The 19,289-nt window shown below is 40.2% G+C and overlaps 1 protein-coding gene across 1 annotated transcript; it reads left to right on the forward strand.

Moving 5' to 3' along the window:
- The first annotated feature begins 8,473 nt into the window (after positions 1-8,473).
- On the forward strand, positions 8,474-9,748 carry Gpr150 (G protein-coupled receptor 150). Its single transcript, XM_013022026.1, has one exon. It carries the CDS (start codon positions 8,474-8,476, stop codon positions 9,746-9,748), a length of 1,275 nt encoding a protein of 424 aa, XP_012877480.1.
- Positions 9,749-19,289: the final 9,541 nt, after the last annotated feature.

Raw genomic sequence — 19,289 nt, forward strand, 5'->3', positions numbered from 1 at the left:
TTTATTACTGACTTACTAAATTAATAGAAAAGAAAATTAAATTTTCTTAGTCTTCTAAACATCTTTGGGAAAACTCAGGTAAGAATAGGCCTAAAATATAATATTCCTAAGTAGTAAAGGTTATTTTTTAAAGCGTTAAATACAAGAATTTCTGATAGCTGTGAGTCTATGTCACGTGGTCCCTGATTCCCAGACGTCATCAAAGGCCTTTCTTCTTCCTTCCCATGGCTCACTAGTGATGGGCATTACTCCCTTACCTAATCTGTTCCTACCCAGATTCTTCCCTTGTACACTTCTTTCTTTACTGAGTAGTATACTGTCTTTGACCTCAGTCAGTTTCATCTCAAACTATGGAGACCTCTAGATTCCCATGGAGCTATGAGTAGATGCCAGAGTGGATAATGTGTGTGGAAGAAAGCATGATACCAGAGGAAAACTTGCAAGTGTGTTTGCCTTTTCCTGTGTACACAGGATTCCGAGTGCTTGGCATTACACAGGATTACTTATTTTCTTTTAAAGAATGTACTATATCTAATTGACAATGGTCATAGACTTACATAGTTTCAAAATGCTTAGTTATTATTAAGACCTTAATCTTAGCATCTCTAACAATTTAATGATTGTATCAAAGAGACTGATGTAAAACTGTAATAGACATTTATAATAGAAATTTGTTCCCCAAATTATACAGAACAGAAAATATTTTAAATGTGTTACTGCTTATCAACCATAAAACAATTCTGTGAGTATTTGATAAGAGTTTAATGACTCAGTTGATGGAATACTAGAAATATTCAATGGAAGACAGCCCCTGGATATAGCTGATTTTACTACTCTTGTGCACACAAGCAATATATGCATGAGGTTAAAGACTCAAAAGGTACAAAAGGATTATGTAAGCATGAAGGGTATTAAATATTTGTCCATTCCTAGTCCCTTCCAAGAAGGGATTACTGAAACCACCTTCATGTTCATCCTTTCATTAACGGGCCATACACTTAGGCACAAATAGATGTTTTCTTTCCACTAGTCTTTCCAATGGTGTCAGGCTATATACTATCTTTCTCCTTATTTCTTTTCCCTCTCCCAGATTTGGCAGTAAATATCTAGAAGTGACATTGTTGAGTCAAGAGTTTATCTACAATATTATTGTAAATACAACCAATTTACCTCTGAAGAGGTTATCCAAATTGATACTCTTCAGAAAGGCATAGCCTTTGTATAAAGTGCCAACCTGATAAATATCAAATATTTTTATTTTTTCTTATTATGAATAAAGTTGATAAATTGTCATATATTGAATAGCCATTAGAAAGTTGAACTTAACTATGAATTACTATTTCTATTCTTTGCCTGTTTTCCTGTTGGTTGTTACTCTTTCTTTTCTATTTACAGGCATGCCTTAGATTTTAGCTACTTGTAAGAAAGCCTGCAAATATTTTCTTTCTAGTTTGTCACTGTCATTTGTCTTTTTATATTATTCTGATGTTTTAACCTGCAGAAATTTATATTTTCATGTTATCAAATTTGTAGCTATTTGTACCATATATACAATTACGATTTTTAATTAAAATAATATTTAATTTAAAATTACATGAATATATTTTTGTGATTTGGAATTTTCTGTCATATTTACAATGGTCTTCACACTTACCTTCTTCCACAGTTTTATTTCTTGTCCTTAGATCTTTGACTCATCTAGACATTACATATTAGAGGTCTTAATTTAGCTAATTTGCTTGTTTTTAATGATTACCCAATTGACTTTGGTTTCCTCTCTTCTTTTGTTTCTTCCTTTTCTTCTTCTTCCCATGTTCTCTTTCTTTCTTCTTTTTTTTGTGGTACTAGGGATTAAACACAGGGCTTTTTGCATACAAGACAGCTACCTACCACTTGAGCCAGGCCTCCAGTGTAACTGACCTTTTATTAAGTAAATGACTGCCTGATCGGTTAAAAATATAATTTCACTGTATAACACCTTGAACTGAATAAATTATCTTCACTGATTTTTGTTGTTGTTATTTTGCTTTATGCAGTACTGGGGACTGAAGTCAAGGGCTCATACTTCCTATACAAGCATGACAGCACTTTTCAGATAGGATCTTGTGCTTTTGCTCTAGCTATCCTTGGACTATGATCCTCTTGCTACCATCTCCCAAATAACTAAAATTGCATATAAGTGTTACAGTGCCTGGCTTGAGATGGGATCTAGTAACTTTTACCCAGGCTGGCCCTGAGCCACCATCCTCCTGGCCAAGGTTACACACAGGCACCATCACTCAGAGCTCTCAACATAGTTTTTCCAATCCACCTCCTATAGGAAATGTCATACTAGGAGTGAAAATTGCCTTCTCCAAAATGCCCTGGTCCCTAGTACCAGGAGAAAGATTTGTGTCCCAGTTATAATAGGGATATATGTATATATCTTCTGGTTTCTTTCAATTTTTGTCCAAAAGTATAACCCAAGTTATCATTTTTATACATTCTATTGTTACTCTTAATGCCCATCTGGACCCAGAGCCAGATCTTATGACCAGGGGCTATAGTAACAGATCTAATCTTAAAATCTCATTTCCCTGCCAGCCAGACATGAGTGGCTCATGCCACTAAGTATATTCTATTCAGGAGGTTGATATCTGAAGAACTGTGTTTCAAGGCCAGCCAGGCCACATACATAGCATGATCCTGTCTCAAAAGCAAAACTTGTATGTTCATTTTTTTAAATTATGTATATCAACTGGGGGAACAGCACAAATACACACTGGCTAAAAGCATGAATAAACAAAGCATGATATAGCCATATGATGGAATATTATTTAGAAATAAGCTACTATTATATATTACAACATAAATCTTTAAAAGTTGGTTTAAGTAAAAGAAAGTATACACAATGGCAATTTATTGTATGATTATATGAAATGTCCAGAATAGGGCAAATCCATGGAGACAAAGTAGTACTTCACAGGGCTGGGTGGGAAGAACAACTATACTATTCTTTTGGAAGATCATGAAAACACTTTGGAATTAGTTGTACAAATTTGTGAATATGCTGAAGAAAAACCTGCACCGTATGCATTAAAAGGCTAAATTTTTACATCTGTACTATAGTTACTTGGGAAGCAGAGATACGGGATGGATAGCAATTCAAGTCCAGCCCTGGGTAAAAGCTCACAGGACCCCATTGTAACCAATACCTGGGTGCAGTGATGCATATCTGTCATTTTAGCTATACAAGAAGCATAAATAGGATCTCTGTCCCAGTGAGGCATAAGACTGTACAAAACCTATCCAAAAAATAACTACAGCCAATAGGGCTGGAAGCATGAGTCAACTGGTAGACAATTTCTGCCTAGCAACTGGAAGGTCCTGAGCTCAAATCCTAGAAGTGTCAAAAATATTTTTTAAAAGGCTGGATTTTATGGTATGTGGATTATACTCCATTTATAAAGTTAATAAACACTTGTTGCCAACTATGAAAAGTTTAAAAAATGATATGATGCCCATATTGTTGTGACAATAGAGAAAAACACATACATTGCTTTGAGTTTCTTGTTAAAGGCAATTCAGCACCATGTATTAAAAATACTTTAATATTTTATCCTAAGGGACTCATTAAATGCTATGTACAAAGACAGGTGGACCCATTGCAACAATGAGATGTACAAGTCGTTATGTCAAAAAACGAACTTTACACTCCACATAGAGCTCTCTTATGACCCAGCAATCCCACTTTTGGGCATTTACCCAAATGTTTACAAACAAGACCACACTAAAGCTACCAGCACGACTGTGTTTATCGCAGCATTATTTACCATAGCTAAGATATGGAACAACCCAGATGCCCCTCAGTAGATGAATAGATCAAGAAAATGTAGCATATATACACAATGGAATTCTATGCCTCCATCAGAAAGAATGACATTCCCCCATTTGCTAGGAGATGGAAAGGCTTGGAAAAAATCATATTAAGTGAAGTAAGCCAGGCCCAAAGAAACATAGGTCCCATGGTTTCCCTTATTTGCAATATCTAGTATATGTCTGAGTCAAGCAGAAAAGGTCAGATAAGGTGATGTTAGGGAAATGAACCCTAAGATATGTATTCAAATGTTTTTTTTCTTTCATGTGATTGTTTCTAACACATTTATAAGATTATTTCTTTGTTGCTTTGTATGTCCCTCCCCCCACAGTATAACCCCTGCTTTCACTGTATTTGATATTGGTATAATTTGTGGAGGGGAAGGCGAAAAACAAATCGTTTAAATAGGGATCAGGTGGATTGCAACAATGAGATGTACAAGTCGTTATGTGGAAAACGAACTTTACAACTTTGGGGGGGAGGGGCGGGGAGGATTGGGTGGGGGGGTGAAGGATGGGATGGGATGGGAAGGGGAAACAAAGGAGGAGGCTACAATGCTTGATAAGAAATGTACTTATTATTTTGCCCTTGTAATTGTAACCCCTCTGTACAGTATTTTCACAATAAAAAAAAAGAACTTTACAACTTTGGTGTGGGGGGGGAATATGGGTGAGGGGCGGCATATGCGAAGGGATGTTCTTCATTTATAACATGAAAAGTCACAATCTTTGCCTCAGAACAACCATTTAATGCTAACTTATATGTATATAACATATATATGTCAGCTAAACATTACCCTTTCTCAAGCAATCTCTAAGGATATTTTCTGCCAAATCAGGGAGATAGACCAAGTAAGAAAACTCTCTCTCCTCTCTCTCTCTCACACACACACACACACACACACACACAAGATAAGAAACTAGAATTAACATAGGTGAGAGGACTCTGTAGGATGTTGGTGAAGTGAGATGCCAGGATGAGAATAGGCTAAAGGACCACTTGTCCAAGACAGTCCAGTAATAAACACAAAGAGGCCTCTCATTGCTTAGTCCTCACCTCTGTACAAACTTTTTTTAAGCCTTATGAGATGTTTGTTGTACTAAAAGAGAAGTCAACAAATACAACAAAAATAAAGCACAGTTCCAAGGAAAAGGAACCATAGTAACCCAAGACAAAAGCAGAGTTTCAGTGAGGACCACAGTGAGAAGACCCTGGCTATAGTTTTGCTGCAGTGGGGGAGGGGCAGGGGGGACAATTAACACCAATTAGGAGAAAAATGGAGATGTCTGGAAAGGTTTTTGTGTGGGGAGGAAGGGGAATGGAGTTGCTATATTATGCTGTGAATCTGATGGTATACAAATTTTACGAAGTGACTACATGAAAGCATAGAATTAGCTGTTGTAGCAATGAAAATTAAGAAAAGGCACTTGTTAACTTAAAGAAAAACAAGACAGGAGGTATGGATCATTGCTGGACACCAGCCTAGCAAGTACAAGACCCTGAGTTCAAATCCTAGAACTAAAAATAAAAAAGAAGAAAGATAATAATGATCATTAAAATATACAAAAATACCCAGAATATTTCCATTTTTCCATAATGGAAACCCTGATATAGGTCTAACAAGATTAGGGAGCCGGGTGCTAGTGGCTCACACCTGTAATCCTAGCTACTAAGGAGGCTGAGATCTGAGGATCACAGTTCAAAGCCAGCCCGGGGAGAAAAGCCTGTGAGACTCTTAACTCCAATTAACTATTAGAAAATCGGAAGTGGCCCTGTGGCTCAAGCGGTAGGGTGCTCGCCTTCAGCTGAAGAGCACAAGGACAGCACCCAAGCCCAAGCCCCAAGACCAACCAAAAAAAAAAAAAAAGAGAGAGATCTTTCATGGGATTGTTTCTAACATATTTATAAGATTATGTCTTTGTTGCTTTTTTGGTCAGTCGTGGGCCTTGAACTAGGGTAATACTAAGAAAATGGAAACAAGTGGAGATAAAGGTAAGAAATGAAAGCTTTTTGAGTAGGGGGACAGGGGGAGGATGGGAAGGGATGGGAAGGGGAAACAAAGGAGGAGCCTACAATGCTTAATAAGAAATGTACTCATTATCTTGCCCATGTAATTGTATCCCCTCTGTACAGTATTTTCACAATAAAAAAAGAAATAAAAGAAAAAAAGAAATGAAAGCTTTATATCTAGCAAGTTAATAGAAAAAAATATTGGTCAATAACATTATACACTAGGAATATAAAATTAAGTAAATGCCAAAAAAAAATAATAGATCTAAAGTTCCCTCTAGAAGGGAGTAGATAAAAGGAGAATATGTGAGGATGAGTACCCTTTATGATAACGGCTTTCTATTTCTATGCTGACTTAGAAAATTATATACATGTATCATTTTATAAGAATTAATTTTAAGATGTATCAATGGCTCAGCCAGGGAAGAAAACATTCTGTTTCCAATTAACCAGCAAAAAGAGGATCTGGAATTGTTAGAGCACCGGCCATGAGCGACCCAGACAAGCAAGCCAGAAGCCTCTGAGTTTAATTCCTGGTACTAAAATAAATGGTTAGTTCTTTAAATGAATGGTTTGGTGGAGCCTTACTAAAGCTAAGCTTCAAATTCAAAGTCTTGCTTTTTGGTACACAAGAGCATTCCAACAACTCTGAAATAAACTATAGAATTATCTTGAGAGACACTGAACTAACATTTTATAGGAGAATCAAAGAACGATGGTTTTGCCCAGAGTGGATCATAAGCTGGAATGGTGCACATTACACAGAAAGGGCCTGTAAAGAAACTCTTTAAGAAAAGATTGTGAAATCCAACTAGAATTTTATATTTTGCAGGGCGTTGACTGTAACTCTTAAATACCCATCCAAGACATTCCCATCCATAGCGACTCCACGGTGTTTCCTGCATGAATATTAAAAGCATTTTCTAGAAGTGAAGGTGTGGCTCAAGTGGTAGGGCACCAGCTAAGCAATAGCTCAAGGACCTGAGTTCAAGCACCAGTACACACGCGTGTACACACACACACACACACACAGCATTTTCCTAATGTGATGGATTTATAGTCAAGGTAAGAATTTGCTTTATCTGAAATGCATTCTATTCTGATTCACCAACAACACATATTCACCAATATCAGCCATGTATCTGGTCCCAATATGAGACATTAAAGTTATCTTGATGAACAAGACCTTAGAAAGTGAGATTCCCACAACTCATAGAATTGTCACCAATAGCCCATCTAAGCCTCCTTCAAAGACAAGTGTTTCTTCAGCCTGGGAATGGGGACCCCAGGAGATAGCCACACCTCCCTGGTCCCCAGACCAGGTAATCCAGGAAACTCTACTTTTACCATGATGAATGTGGAGGATGCACAAATGATAAAATGATGCTTACAGCAGGGAAACTAAAATTTGTTTGTGAAGGCGCTCCGCTAAAAGAGGCAGCATTAAATGTAAAGCATTTCCTGTGACTTGGATTTCTTAAAAAAAAAATTGGCTGCCTTATCGTTTTCTTAGTCACTTTTTCTCTAGGCTTACTGGAGGCGTAGTCTCTCCTAGCAACCTCCCATCTGCTGGAAAACAGAACGGGCAAAGAGGAGCCTGGTGACACATCCCTTACTGGATTTAAATACTAGGGGATAGGAAGTGCCTCTGTGAACATTTGCATAAAACCTATTAATGCCCTCTTCAGACTAATGAAACGAATGTGACTGAGAGGCGAGAACAGCTGTCATCGGATGTTTCTAGTAACAAGGAGTGCCAACCACTGTCACTCCTAATTGTCTGGCAACAGTCTTGCCCCTTAGCTCTCTTTTGCTGCAGCACATATCCTCATCAAAGATGCATCTAATGACTCCTCTCCCCTCCGCTCCGAGCCCCTCTCCCCGTGCCCCCAGCTCAAAACACTGTTGGGGGTTAGGATGTAGCTTTGTGGTACAGTGTTTGCCAAATATGTGTGAGGCCTGAGTTTCCATCACCAACAAGGTTGTGCAAGAGACACTGGAGAACAACCTTTGAGTTTCCTATGTCCCTGCTAAGTGCATAGCTATGGTATTTCAGAACGTTTGTGTCCTGTTTTAAAGCAAAACTAGCTCCTTTCCTTTTCTTTTTTCCTGTGCCTTCCTTTTCCGTCTTTCTTTTGCTTTCTAGCTGGCAATCGCAAAATTCTTTGAGATGGGAGAATTCTCAGAAGCTGGCATGATGGTCCTGGGTAACTTTAGCCTTTACAATGGCCAACCAAAGCAAACATCTCTCTATGCTCTACCAGTAAACAGCCATTGGATGAGGTGCCCAGAGGACAGTGTAGGGGGGTTGTAGCAATGATTGGAAGAGAATCTGCTCGATTGGGGGGTCTAGACGCGGGGAAGGTGGAGAACAAGAATCATGTGTGTTCCTCGAATGTACAACCCACATTTGAGTGACAAACGACAAGGACAACCTACAAAAACAACGAACGGGAAATCCACTGGAATCCATCTCCCTCTCAGTGTTTGTTTTGCTGTTGTTATTGTTTTCAACTAACTTTGGGAACTCAGCGCCACCTCGTCTCCATTTTGGCTGCTCGTACCCTTCCCGCCCTCTTCGGTGCCTCCGCTAGCTGTCGGCGAAGGATGGACTATCCCTTCAACCCCTCCACGGTGCCGCCTGCGCCCAACCTCTCCGTACCCATTTTGCTGAGCTGGGGTCTCAACTTAACTTCGGGACAGGGAGTCCTGACCCCGGGACCGCAGCTACTACCGGCCGGGCACCGGGTCCATCTGGTGTTCCTGGGGATCATCCTGGTGGCGGCAGTGGCCGGCAACATCACGGTGCTGTGCCGCCTATGTGGCGGCCGCGGGTCCTGGGCAGGGCCGAAGCGGCGCAAGATGGATTTCCTGCTGGTGCATCTGGCTGTGGCCGATCTGTACGCGTGCGGTGGCACGGCGCTCTCGCAACTAGCCTGGGAACTGTTGGGCGAGCCGAGCCCGGCTGCAGGCAACCTGGCCTGCCGCCTGGCGCAGCTGCTGCGGGCTTCCGGCCGGGGGGCCTCCGCCCACTTCGTGGCGCTCATTGCCCTCGAGCGCCAGCGCGCCGTGCGCCGGCCGCTGGGGCCGCCGATGTCCACGCGCGCCCTCGCCGCCTTGGGCTGGCTGCTGGCGCTGCTGCTGGCGCTGCCTCCGACCTTCGTGGTGCGCGGCGACTCGCCCGCCGCGTCCCCCGCCGCCCGCGCCTGGCCGGGGGAACGTCGCTGCCGTGGCATCTTCGCGCCTCTGCCGCGTTGGCACCTGCAGGTCTACGCGCTGTACGAAGTGCTCGTAGGCTTCGCGGCGCCCGTCGCGGTCATGGGCGTCGCTGGCAGCCACCTGTTGCGTGCCTGGTGGCAGCGCCGGCCCCTGGCACCTCCGGCTGCAGCTCCCGGCTCAGCCAGTCCGGCCCCAGCCTCCGCGCCCAGCGCGCTGCCCCGCGCCAAGGTGCAGAGCCTGAAAATGAGCCTGGTGCTGGCTCTGCTGTTCGTGGGCTGCGAGCTGCCCTACTTCGCCACCCGCTTGGTGGCCGCGTGGTCGTACGGCCCCACTCGAGACTGGGAGGGAGAGGGCCTGGAGGTGGCTGTGCGCGTAGTCGGGGTGTGCAACAGCGCCCTCAATCCTTTCGTCTACCTCTACTTCCAGGCGGGCGACGGCCGGCTCTGCAGGCGGCTGCGAAGGCATCTGGCCTCTGTGTGTGGCGCGCGGGAGGGAGTCCCCGAGGACAGCGGCGGGATCGGAGACCACCAGGCACTCCACCGCCACCGCTGGCCCCATCCCCATTATCACCACGCTCGGCGGGATCAGGGAAACCAGGGCTGCTTGCGCCCACCCCCGCCGCCTCCCAGACCGCTGCCCTGCTCTTGCGAAAGCGCTTTCTAGATACTTCCTCGGCTCCGGGAGGTCATCTGTCCCGGAGGCTCAGACTCCAAAGCTACACGTGGACGGCGCCCAGCCATTTACAGAACAGGCAGCAAGGTCTCTAGGTGACAGGAACGGTGGCCCCCTTTCTCCTACTGTACTTCCTAATAATGTTTACATGTTCCTAGATTTCCCATTTATTTTCTTCCCTCCAGTTCCTCTCGAGTTCTCTTTTGGAGATGAAAGGATACCCCGGGGAAGCCCCCCCCACACACAAAAAAACTTACATAGTTATTATTTTTGCAGTTGTGTTTCACACTCCCCTTGTGTTCTGAGTAAAACCACTTATTTTAGCTAAATTGACAAACCTGTTATTTGCTTTGTTGTATCATCTGCTGGTAGTTCTCTTGAATTGTGCTTAAATCAGATTGTGTACTTTGGGGACCAGAAATCTTGCTGTTTCTACCAAGAGGAAAAACCCTCAGATAGCTCTATCTGGGAGACAGACTAGAAGCTGTACCCAGTAATAGTGTCAGAAATGTAATCCGAGTGCCACTTCAGTGTCACATGATTTGTAAAATAAAAAAAAATCTCACTGAACAATCAAGACTTAAAAAAAAAAAAAAGCTTGGTGATGTGTTTTCTCTCCGAGGAAAATCAGTGTTGCTTTTATTTCCAGTCTAGCTTCCACGTCAACAGAATCTGAGACTGTGGGAGAGGAACATAAAGACTCCCCTTAGTGCCTTTCAGACATGGCTGACTGAATTTTATAGGAAAAAAAATTCCTTTGTTCAGACTAGCTTCTAAATTTTGGTGTCCACATAGAGTAGTATAGTGTCCAAATGGAGCTTGTCAGTGAAGGTCTTGACCAAACCAGAGAAGAGATGAGCTGTGCTTGTGCATATGGACAGTGTTCATTGCCCCTGAGGGAGTGTTAAGGCATTGTGCAGGTAAAGGGAAGCTGAGATGACTGAATACTGCCTGTGTCCATGAAACTCTTGTTAAAAAAATCAATTCAAGGTCTATCAGTGTGGATTGCTGAAAACAAAGAAACAAATTTGATTCATGACTTCCTCTTAACTGTCCTTGGTTCTAGAGGGAATAATATATGAATAATATATCCAGGTGCTTAGCCATGACTTTCACATAAGAGCCCACAAAGATGCGAATGGTTCATAAACAAATACAAGGGAAAGATTCAGAAAGATGAAATGATTGGTTGAAGCTAATTTATAGAGCTAGCATTTTCTGAAGACTATTTTTTCCACTAATACATTCCCTAACACATCCAACAACACTGGACACATAGTAGGCACTCAATACATAATTGTTGCATATTTCATTAAGTAAGGTATAAGAGGGATAAAAGTAGAAGAACAGAAATCTTCATTTATTGTGACTTACGTTCCCCTAGTGTGTGTATAAATATATATATATACATATATATATATATACACACATATATACACTATATATATAGTGTATATATATATTTTTTTTTTCTTGTATGGTCACCAGTTTGGCCCACAGCAGGCAGAAGGGACTCAGCTTTTTCTGGGGTTGGCATGATCTTTTCCAGACAGGCTGACCCATATAGCAGATAGCTGCCAAGAGATAGGGGAGATAAATACAGCCAGTGGAAGGAGATGTATTCATTCCACCTGCTCAATCCAACAATGACAAAAGACATGGGTAAGGTCTTCACCCAGCAAGAATGTATCTTTGCATCAGCTCTCCATGAATTTGACAACATCTCCTCACCCTCTTTCCATCAGATGGATCTCACAATGACACCAAAAGAAAGCTGCAGTGGGTAGGAGAGATCATGCTACAGGCCTGCTCTGGCCAACAGGTCTTTTACACCTGCAGGCTGTTTCCCAATGTCCTCCAGGTGATCTAGATAGGGGGAGGCTGCCATTTTCCAACATGAGGACGTCAGTTCTTCTCTCTAAACAGATTTGACTGGATGTTTGATTCTTAACCTTCACTGTGTTTACTCTAGCTACATGACAGTCCATGACAACCTGTTTAAATTGACTATGTATATATTTCTTACCAGCCTCTGGGTCTCACTAGTCTAGTAAAAAATGATTTAACTGGAAATCCCTGCACTTCTACATAGGCTTCTTACTAAGTCAAACCCTCTTTCATGCTGCCTAGGAATGGGCCTCTCTTATAGAACACAGGTTGCAAAATCAGGTCTTGTAAACCACTTTCCTTCCTCCAGAAACTTTTGTTTGTTCATTTAGAAGTAGTACTGGGATTTGAACTCAGGGCCTTGTGCTTGTTATGCAGATACTCTACTACTTGAACCATGTCTCCAGCTCTTTTTGCTCTAGTTAGCTTTCAATCTTGTGTTTTTCCTGAAGTCTCAGACATCAATTCTGCTAATTAGGCCTCATGCATAGCTAGAATAACAGATGCATGCTACCACACTCAGCTTATTGATAGAGAAAGTGTTTAAGCTTTTTGCCTGGACTGGCCTTGAACCAACAACTCCTCTATGGGTTACAGACACGTACCACCATGCCAACCTCCTTAGAATTTTGACAATGAATGTTACTAAGTTATAGGTTTTCCTCCCTCTCTTTTTTGCCCCCTACCTTGAAGAAGATGTTATGTTTATATAATACCTGAAGTAGGTCACCCAAATAGAATAGAAGTATGTTCATAAGCCCAAATCTATCATTATTTTGATATTCATTAATATACATTTGCTACTTACTTTGCGTTGGGTGATATGCTATGCACTAGAAGTGGTAAGATGAATAAAACTCATTTCCCACTTCCAGGCAATATAGTCAGATATGGGAAACAGTGTGACAACTACACTGAAGTGTCAGGTACATTAGTAGGGGGTCCACTCAGGAGGTGCTGAGAGCACTGTAAAGGTGCATCTGACAACCCTGGGAAACTTGGCAGTGAACTCAACAAAACATACTCAGTCTTGAAGGCTAAATTGGGAATAATCCATTAGGTAGGGAACGGTGCCAGATAATGAGAACAGCCTTTGTAAAGCACGGAGGAGACAGAACATAGAATGCCCAAACAATGAATAACAGTAGCTGAAATGTCTAGCATTCGAGTATCTGTGTGACCTGACATGATGGAACATGATGCCACACCATCCATCCTGTATCTAGTGAGCAAAGGTCTGTGACCCAGACTAAGAAAGCAAATAATAATAATAATAACCTTTGAAAAAACTTAATCAGCAATGTAGTATGATCAAATCTGAGTTGTGAAAAGGTGGTGTGAATGGCAAGGACCAAGAAATTGGAAAGGCAGAACTGCCTAGAGGCAGAGATCAAGACAGAGGCTCAGAGAAATTTCAAAGTATAACTTGTAATGTTGTACCATTTAGAATGCTCTCAAGCGAAATAATATATTCCAGTCAGCTGAAGTAGATTTTTTCTTCTGTCTTCAGTTGAGAGAACCCTGGCAGAAAGTGGATTCTACTGGCCTAAGTTTTTTTTTTAATCCCATATATCAGAAATCTACTGGTAAGGATGATCCAGGTTTAGTTAGTTGTTTAGTTGGTTAATTAAGTAGCTCAATTTCACAATACAATACTGCAATGATTAATTTACCTGTTGACCTCAACTGGTGAACTGATGCCTAGATATGTGTAAAATGTTTATTTGTGAGTGTGCCTTTCAGGATATTTCCAGAACAGGTTAACCTTTGGGCCCCTAACCAATGATGTTAGATATCATCAAATTTGTGAGGGCAAGACCAAATAGAACAGGGAATTATTATCCCATCTTGAATTGAGATATCCATCTTGCCCCTGCCCTTGAACAGTAGTAGAGTTCCTATTTCTGAGTGTGTAGATCATAGGACTTACTTAGTAGCACTTGCATAACCATGCCTGATTCTCAGGCCTTTGCACTTGCATTGAATGACACCAAAGCTTTCTTGTTTCCCCAGCTTTCACACAATGTATTGTGGGATGTCTCACCCTCCATAAGCGCATGAGCCAAAACCCATAATATATTATATATACATAATGTGTAATATATAACATATATTTATATGTGTGTGATATACATACATATATGTGTGCAATAAATGCTTTTATTGGTTATGTTTCTATGGAGAACACCGATATATTCTATGGAACACTGTAACTGTTTTTCATCTTCCTATTTTACCATCCTGAACCATGGACTTGACCCTGAAGGTGACAAAATGACTGCTGCAGTTCCAGGAATTACATTAAAACATAACCATGACCATAAAAAAGACTTTTTCTTTTTCATCTCCTTATAAGTATGAAGAAATATTCCTCAGAAGCCCCCAGGAGACAGTACTACGGGCTTATCAGCAGAACAATATCATATGTCTGTGTGCATCATTGCAAGGAAAATGAGGCCATCATGTTTAGCTGGAACAAGGGAATGAGGATATGAATTATATGGAGTAGAGGGAAAAAAACCAGTCTCTTTACCTTTAAGTATCTGCATAAGTATTAAGGTGATTGCTTTTTATTAATTGTAGCTGTTTACTAGCTACAACTTTTGAAACTTCTCCAGCTGTGTTGGAAATGTTTAATACCAACTAAGGAAATTATTTTAAAATCCTATTAAACTGACTGATTGTTCCCTAGGTTTCATAAACTATTTATATACAAATTATATTGAAATATTTCTTTCCTATAAGTAAAGAAGTTCCTCTAATTTTAATTAAGTTTGAAATCTTCCTAAGTGATGCTGTTACCATCCATGGAAGCCCTGTAGGTTAATAAAGTTGAAACATTCCTTGAAATGGCCACCTTGTGTTGACCCCAGGAATCTGTATTCCTCTATACAGACAAGAGATTTAACTGTGTTGCAATGAAGGAGAATTTGCCTTTCAGATTTAGATACTTGGAAGAAACAGTATAGTATTCTTATCACACAACAAAAGTAAATATTACCTTAAGACTACCTTTCTTTTCTTTCTATCCTTCTTTCCTTTCTCTCTTTCCTTCTTTCTGTTCTTTCTCCCTTTTTTCTGTTCTCCCTTTCTTTCTTTTCCTTCCTTCCTTCCCCCCCCCCTTCATTAGCCTAATCCCAACATCATAATTCTATCCCTTTCACCACCAAGTCTTGCATAGGATGATCATTCAATCAGCTAAAGTCAATGAAAGTACACAGAAGGATTGGGTAGGCATAAAGGAAAGAAGCTCTTCATCTGTTAGGAGTGCCAGGAGAGCAGCACATCCCCATTAATACATTCCTCCTCATTCTTCCTCCCTTTTTCCCTTCCTCCTTTCCTTCTCTCTGTAAATGAGGGAAGGAGCATGTTCTCACCCCAGTGGATGCAAGTGGGTGGGCTGGAGGAAACTGGTAAGGAACAATATTCCAGGGCTTATTTAGAAAAGGGAACTCCATCTTTAGGAAAGAGAAAATTGAGATAGGTATGATGATATCTCAAGTTTAGAAGGGTTGGGGAGTCTGAATCACTTCAATGTCTGGCCCATCATGATGTTTCCTTAATATTTTAGTAAAATATCTATGGAAGTTCTGGGTATAATCCTAACAAGTATTAGAAAACAGATATTGTATTCAAGAGGCTTGAATCCTCCTGGATCATCAAGATTCCTTTTGCAGGAATTTAAAGGAGAACTATTATTCCCTAGATGGTAAATAATTCAGGAGCAGTTAACTTAATGCTGTGATAAAAATCATTTTTAGTGTCATACTTATGGTGCTGAAGAAACAGATTATAGATTACATTTATAATATGAAGTATAAAAAGAAAAATAACTGAGCTATAAATGACTGAAAAGTTCCATGAAGATTATAATAATAATAATAGAAATTATTGGTTTTTCAAAAGGGTCATATTAATTAATAAGTAATCTTAATTTTATGAGTTGTTAAGTACAAAGAGGAAGTTACTATTTTAAAAAGCTTATTATTTAAGTTCTATTATTGCCATCACTACTGTTTTAACTAGTTAAGAACCAGTGCTTTTTGTTCTAAGAACATTGGAACTGATATATTAAAATCAGATTGTGTTATGTTACTGGTTTGTGTGTGTGTGTGTGTGTGTGTGTGTCTCAGTCATGGCGCCTGAACTTTGGGCCTCGGTACTGTCCTTCAGCTTTTCAGCTCTTCAGCTCAAGGCTAGTGCACTCCTCTTCAGCCACAGAGCTACTTCCAGCTTTTTCTGCTTATGTGGTGTTGAGGAATCGAACCCAGAGCCTCATGCGTGGAAGGCAAGCACTCTACCACTGAGCCACCTTCCCAGCTCCTATATTACTGTTTTTGTGAGACAGGGTTCCCACTGGCTATGAAATCTTCATTCTCCTGTCTCAGCCTTCCAGATTTTTATCTCCTAACAGCCAGCAAAAAAGGCATGGCTCAAGTGGTAGAAGTCTAGCCATGAACAAAAAAAGCCAACTGAGAGTTCAGAGTCCTGAATTTGAGCCTCACTATTAGCACAAAATGAATGAATGAGTGAGTGAAAAAATAAGTAAATAAAGTCCAAGAATATAAAATAGTTTCAGATAGAACTGGATCTCACTGCACAAAATATGTCATCAGGAATTTCTTTCATTTCTCAGTCTCAGTCCCCATAATAACAAAGGGCCTTTCAACAACAGATTCTGTCAGGTTAATGAAGTCAACAGAAATAATAACGTTAGCAAAACTCTTAGGACCAAAGATACCAAATTGGGAGCTTGGTTAGAGCTGGGTTATGTGCATATTTTTGTCTTTTGTTTTTGTTTTCTAATAATCTAGGAGGCTTATATGGACTTCTGGGCCTCATGGAAGGAGAGTTAGAGACAGGAAGTTTGCCAGAAGATAAAACAATTGAGACCAAAGTCAACTACATGCCTCCAAATCTCCAATTAAGGAAATATGCATTCGTGTATATTGTGGATTCAGGTTATAAACAAATTTATTAACCTTAATCTCTTGTACCTTACATGAAGTATACATTGTTGTTGACATTTCTTTCTGAAAGTAATAGAAGTGGTTTATCATTAATTTCACCTAGTTTGTAAACAAAGAAATGCACAGCTGAGTGAAAACGTGGCCTGGATCATCATCCTGAATTTATAGGAAGAAAAAAGATTTGAGTAATGTACAATAAGACTTTCAGGAATCATTATGCAACCTATGAACATTATGGTCCTGATCTCTGAGTACTAAACTGGCTCTTTCTCTGCTATCAAGATGGAGTTTTAATATAAGGATATTATTATTATTATTATTATTACTAGTATGTACCTGTACAAAGGCATTTTACTTCAATGTGTCAGTTTATGAGTACAATGCATCCAGATTAATGTCACCCCGTTCATCTTTCTCTCCCATCTCTCCCAATTCCACCCTTAAAGTGAGTTTTGAAATCTTAAATATTTTTATATTTTATATTTTATTGAGTACTGCTGCATATGTATCATTATTGTATTCTTTTAAAATGTGGTTGCTAAGAATTTTTTCCCTAAACAAGAATGTTCCAGACTATGCTCCGTGAGGCAGCAGATGCAGTGGTATGATTATTATTATAGTGGGGGGTCGGCATGGGGAGGGGGTGGTGGTTGTGGTGGTTTAATAGTGAAGTAAGTTAAAAAGACATTTCTCCTTTTTAATCTTTTTATTATAATAGATACAGAAACACTGAAAGAATAATACAAAAGAACACCCACATATTCGTCACTGGAATTCAATAGCTGTTAACATTTTGTCATATTTGCTTTTATATATATATTGGTAGTGGTTGCAAACTGAAAATCAGTTGCAGACACAATAATCTCATCTGAGTACATTTCATCTCCGAATCTTAGAACATGCATCTCCTAAGAATTCTTATATAACTACAAAGTGTTATCACATAAAACTTACAATAAATTTTCCCTAATATCCTAACATATTCAGCCCATCCACATTCAACTGTTCTCTTTGGAATAGACATTTCTCTTGTAAACTCAAATCTATTATAATTCACCCATTGCATTTAGTTATTATGTCTCTTGAAACTCTTTTGTTCTAAGACATTCTTTTGCTCTCTTAAAAATGATTTTGTATTTTTTAAGGGACTAAGCCAGTTGTCTTATAGATATCCCAGAGTCTGTTTTTTTTTCTAAATGTCTCACCATGGAATCTTCTAATTCCTGTCTTCTCAACCTGGTTGTCTTTACAGAAATCTTTCCTTCCTTCCTTCCTTCCTTCCTTTTTTTCTTTCTTTCTTTCCTTCCTTCTTTCTTTCATCAATCGTGGGGGCTGAACTCGGTTTGGGCACTGTCCCTCAGCTCTTCAGCTCAAGACTAGGGCCCTACCACTTGAGCCACAGCACAGCTTCTGGCTTTTTTTTTCTGCTTATGTGGTGCTGAGGAATTGAACCCTCATGCATGTGAGGCAAGCACCCTCCAGCCCTGACAGAAATACCTTTTCATATGTAAATATGCAAAATGGTTATGTGGACAATTTTTAGGCACCTCTGCCAATTTCACAACATGGTGTTCTTCTGGAATTGTTCCCACCTTCAATCCACATACATAAATATGTGCATGCGCGCACGCGCGCACACGCACACACACACACACACACACACACACACACACACACGGGGGGGGGGGCACCAGAAGTTACATACTAACTTCATAACCCATCTTCCTGGTTACATTATTAGAATCATCCTCTTAAACACTACTGCAAAAATGACTAATGATTATAAATTTGGTCATGTAGGGACGGGAAGACCAGAGAAATCAGTTATTGTAGGTATTACCAAAGCTTGGAGCTCTGAGGTGCAAACAAGAATGTGCAAACATTAAAGTAGATTCAGTTGGTAAAAAACAGAGCAAGTTCAATACTGGCTTACACATTGATCTAATGGGAGTCTATCTCCTGCTGCTTTTACACAGCTAAGAAGAATTTTGTCTGTACAGGATGTTTTGAGGGAAAATTCAGAAAATAAAAAGCAAGGAGAAAGTAAAAAGGAAGGAAGGCACTCAGTTTTGACAAGCAGGATTTTCACAGAGAAAGAGACCAATTTAAGAGATTAATTAAGCCAGGAAAAAGTGTCACAAGTCAGTTGTCCCAGCTACTTGGAAGTATGAGTCATTCAAGACTAGTTTAAGCAACACAGTGAAACCCCATTTCAAACTGCCAACCAACCAACGAAAATTAAAAAATAAAATAAAATGAAGAATTAAAAAAAATAAAAAGCAAGTGAAAAAGCCAGTAAATTTGATGCTTATGAACTCAGCTGGGCTTCCCCAAGGGAATAGGGAGTGTTTGCCATTTCATTAATATCATCGCCTTTAATTGCAGCCAACCTTACTCTACCCACTTCTACATAGCAATTCCAAGTACCAAAAGTCTTTTCTTTTTCTACAATTTAGTCCTTGCTTTTAGCTATGCCTGTCTCCAAGGTCTTTGGAGTCTCTCTTTTCTACTGAGACCCAATATGGCACTGTTCAAAGGCAAGAAGTGCTGCAGGTTGCCTGAGACCAATGCAAAAGCTGTGCCTTTGCTGGGCCCAGGTAGCTCTATGGTTATTTGCCAAACCGGGCTAGATACAAATATCAAAAGCTTGCTTTAAGCTCTATAGAGACTACATG

The sequence above is a fragment of the Dipodomys ordii genome, unplaced genomic scaffold, assembly GCF_000151885.1.
Source record: "Dipodomys ordii isolate 6190 unplaced genomic scaffold, Dord_2.0 Scaffold59, whole genome shotgun sequence".
NCBI lineage: Eukaryota > Metazoa > Chordata > Mammalia > Rodentia > Heteromyidae > Dipodomys > Dipodomys ordii.

Bases quoted from the DNA above. Each gene is read 5' to 3' on its own strand.
- Gpr150 (XM_013022026.1), top strand. From the start codon at position 8,474: ATGGACTATCCCTTCAACCCCTCCACGGTGCCGCCTGCGCCCAACCTC.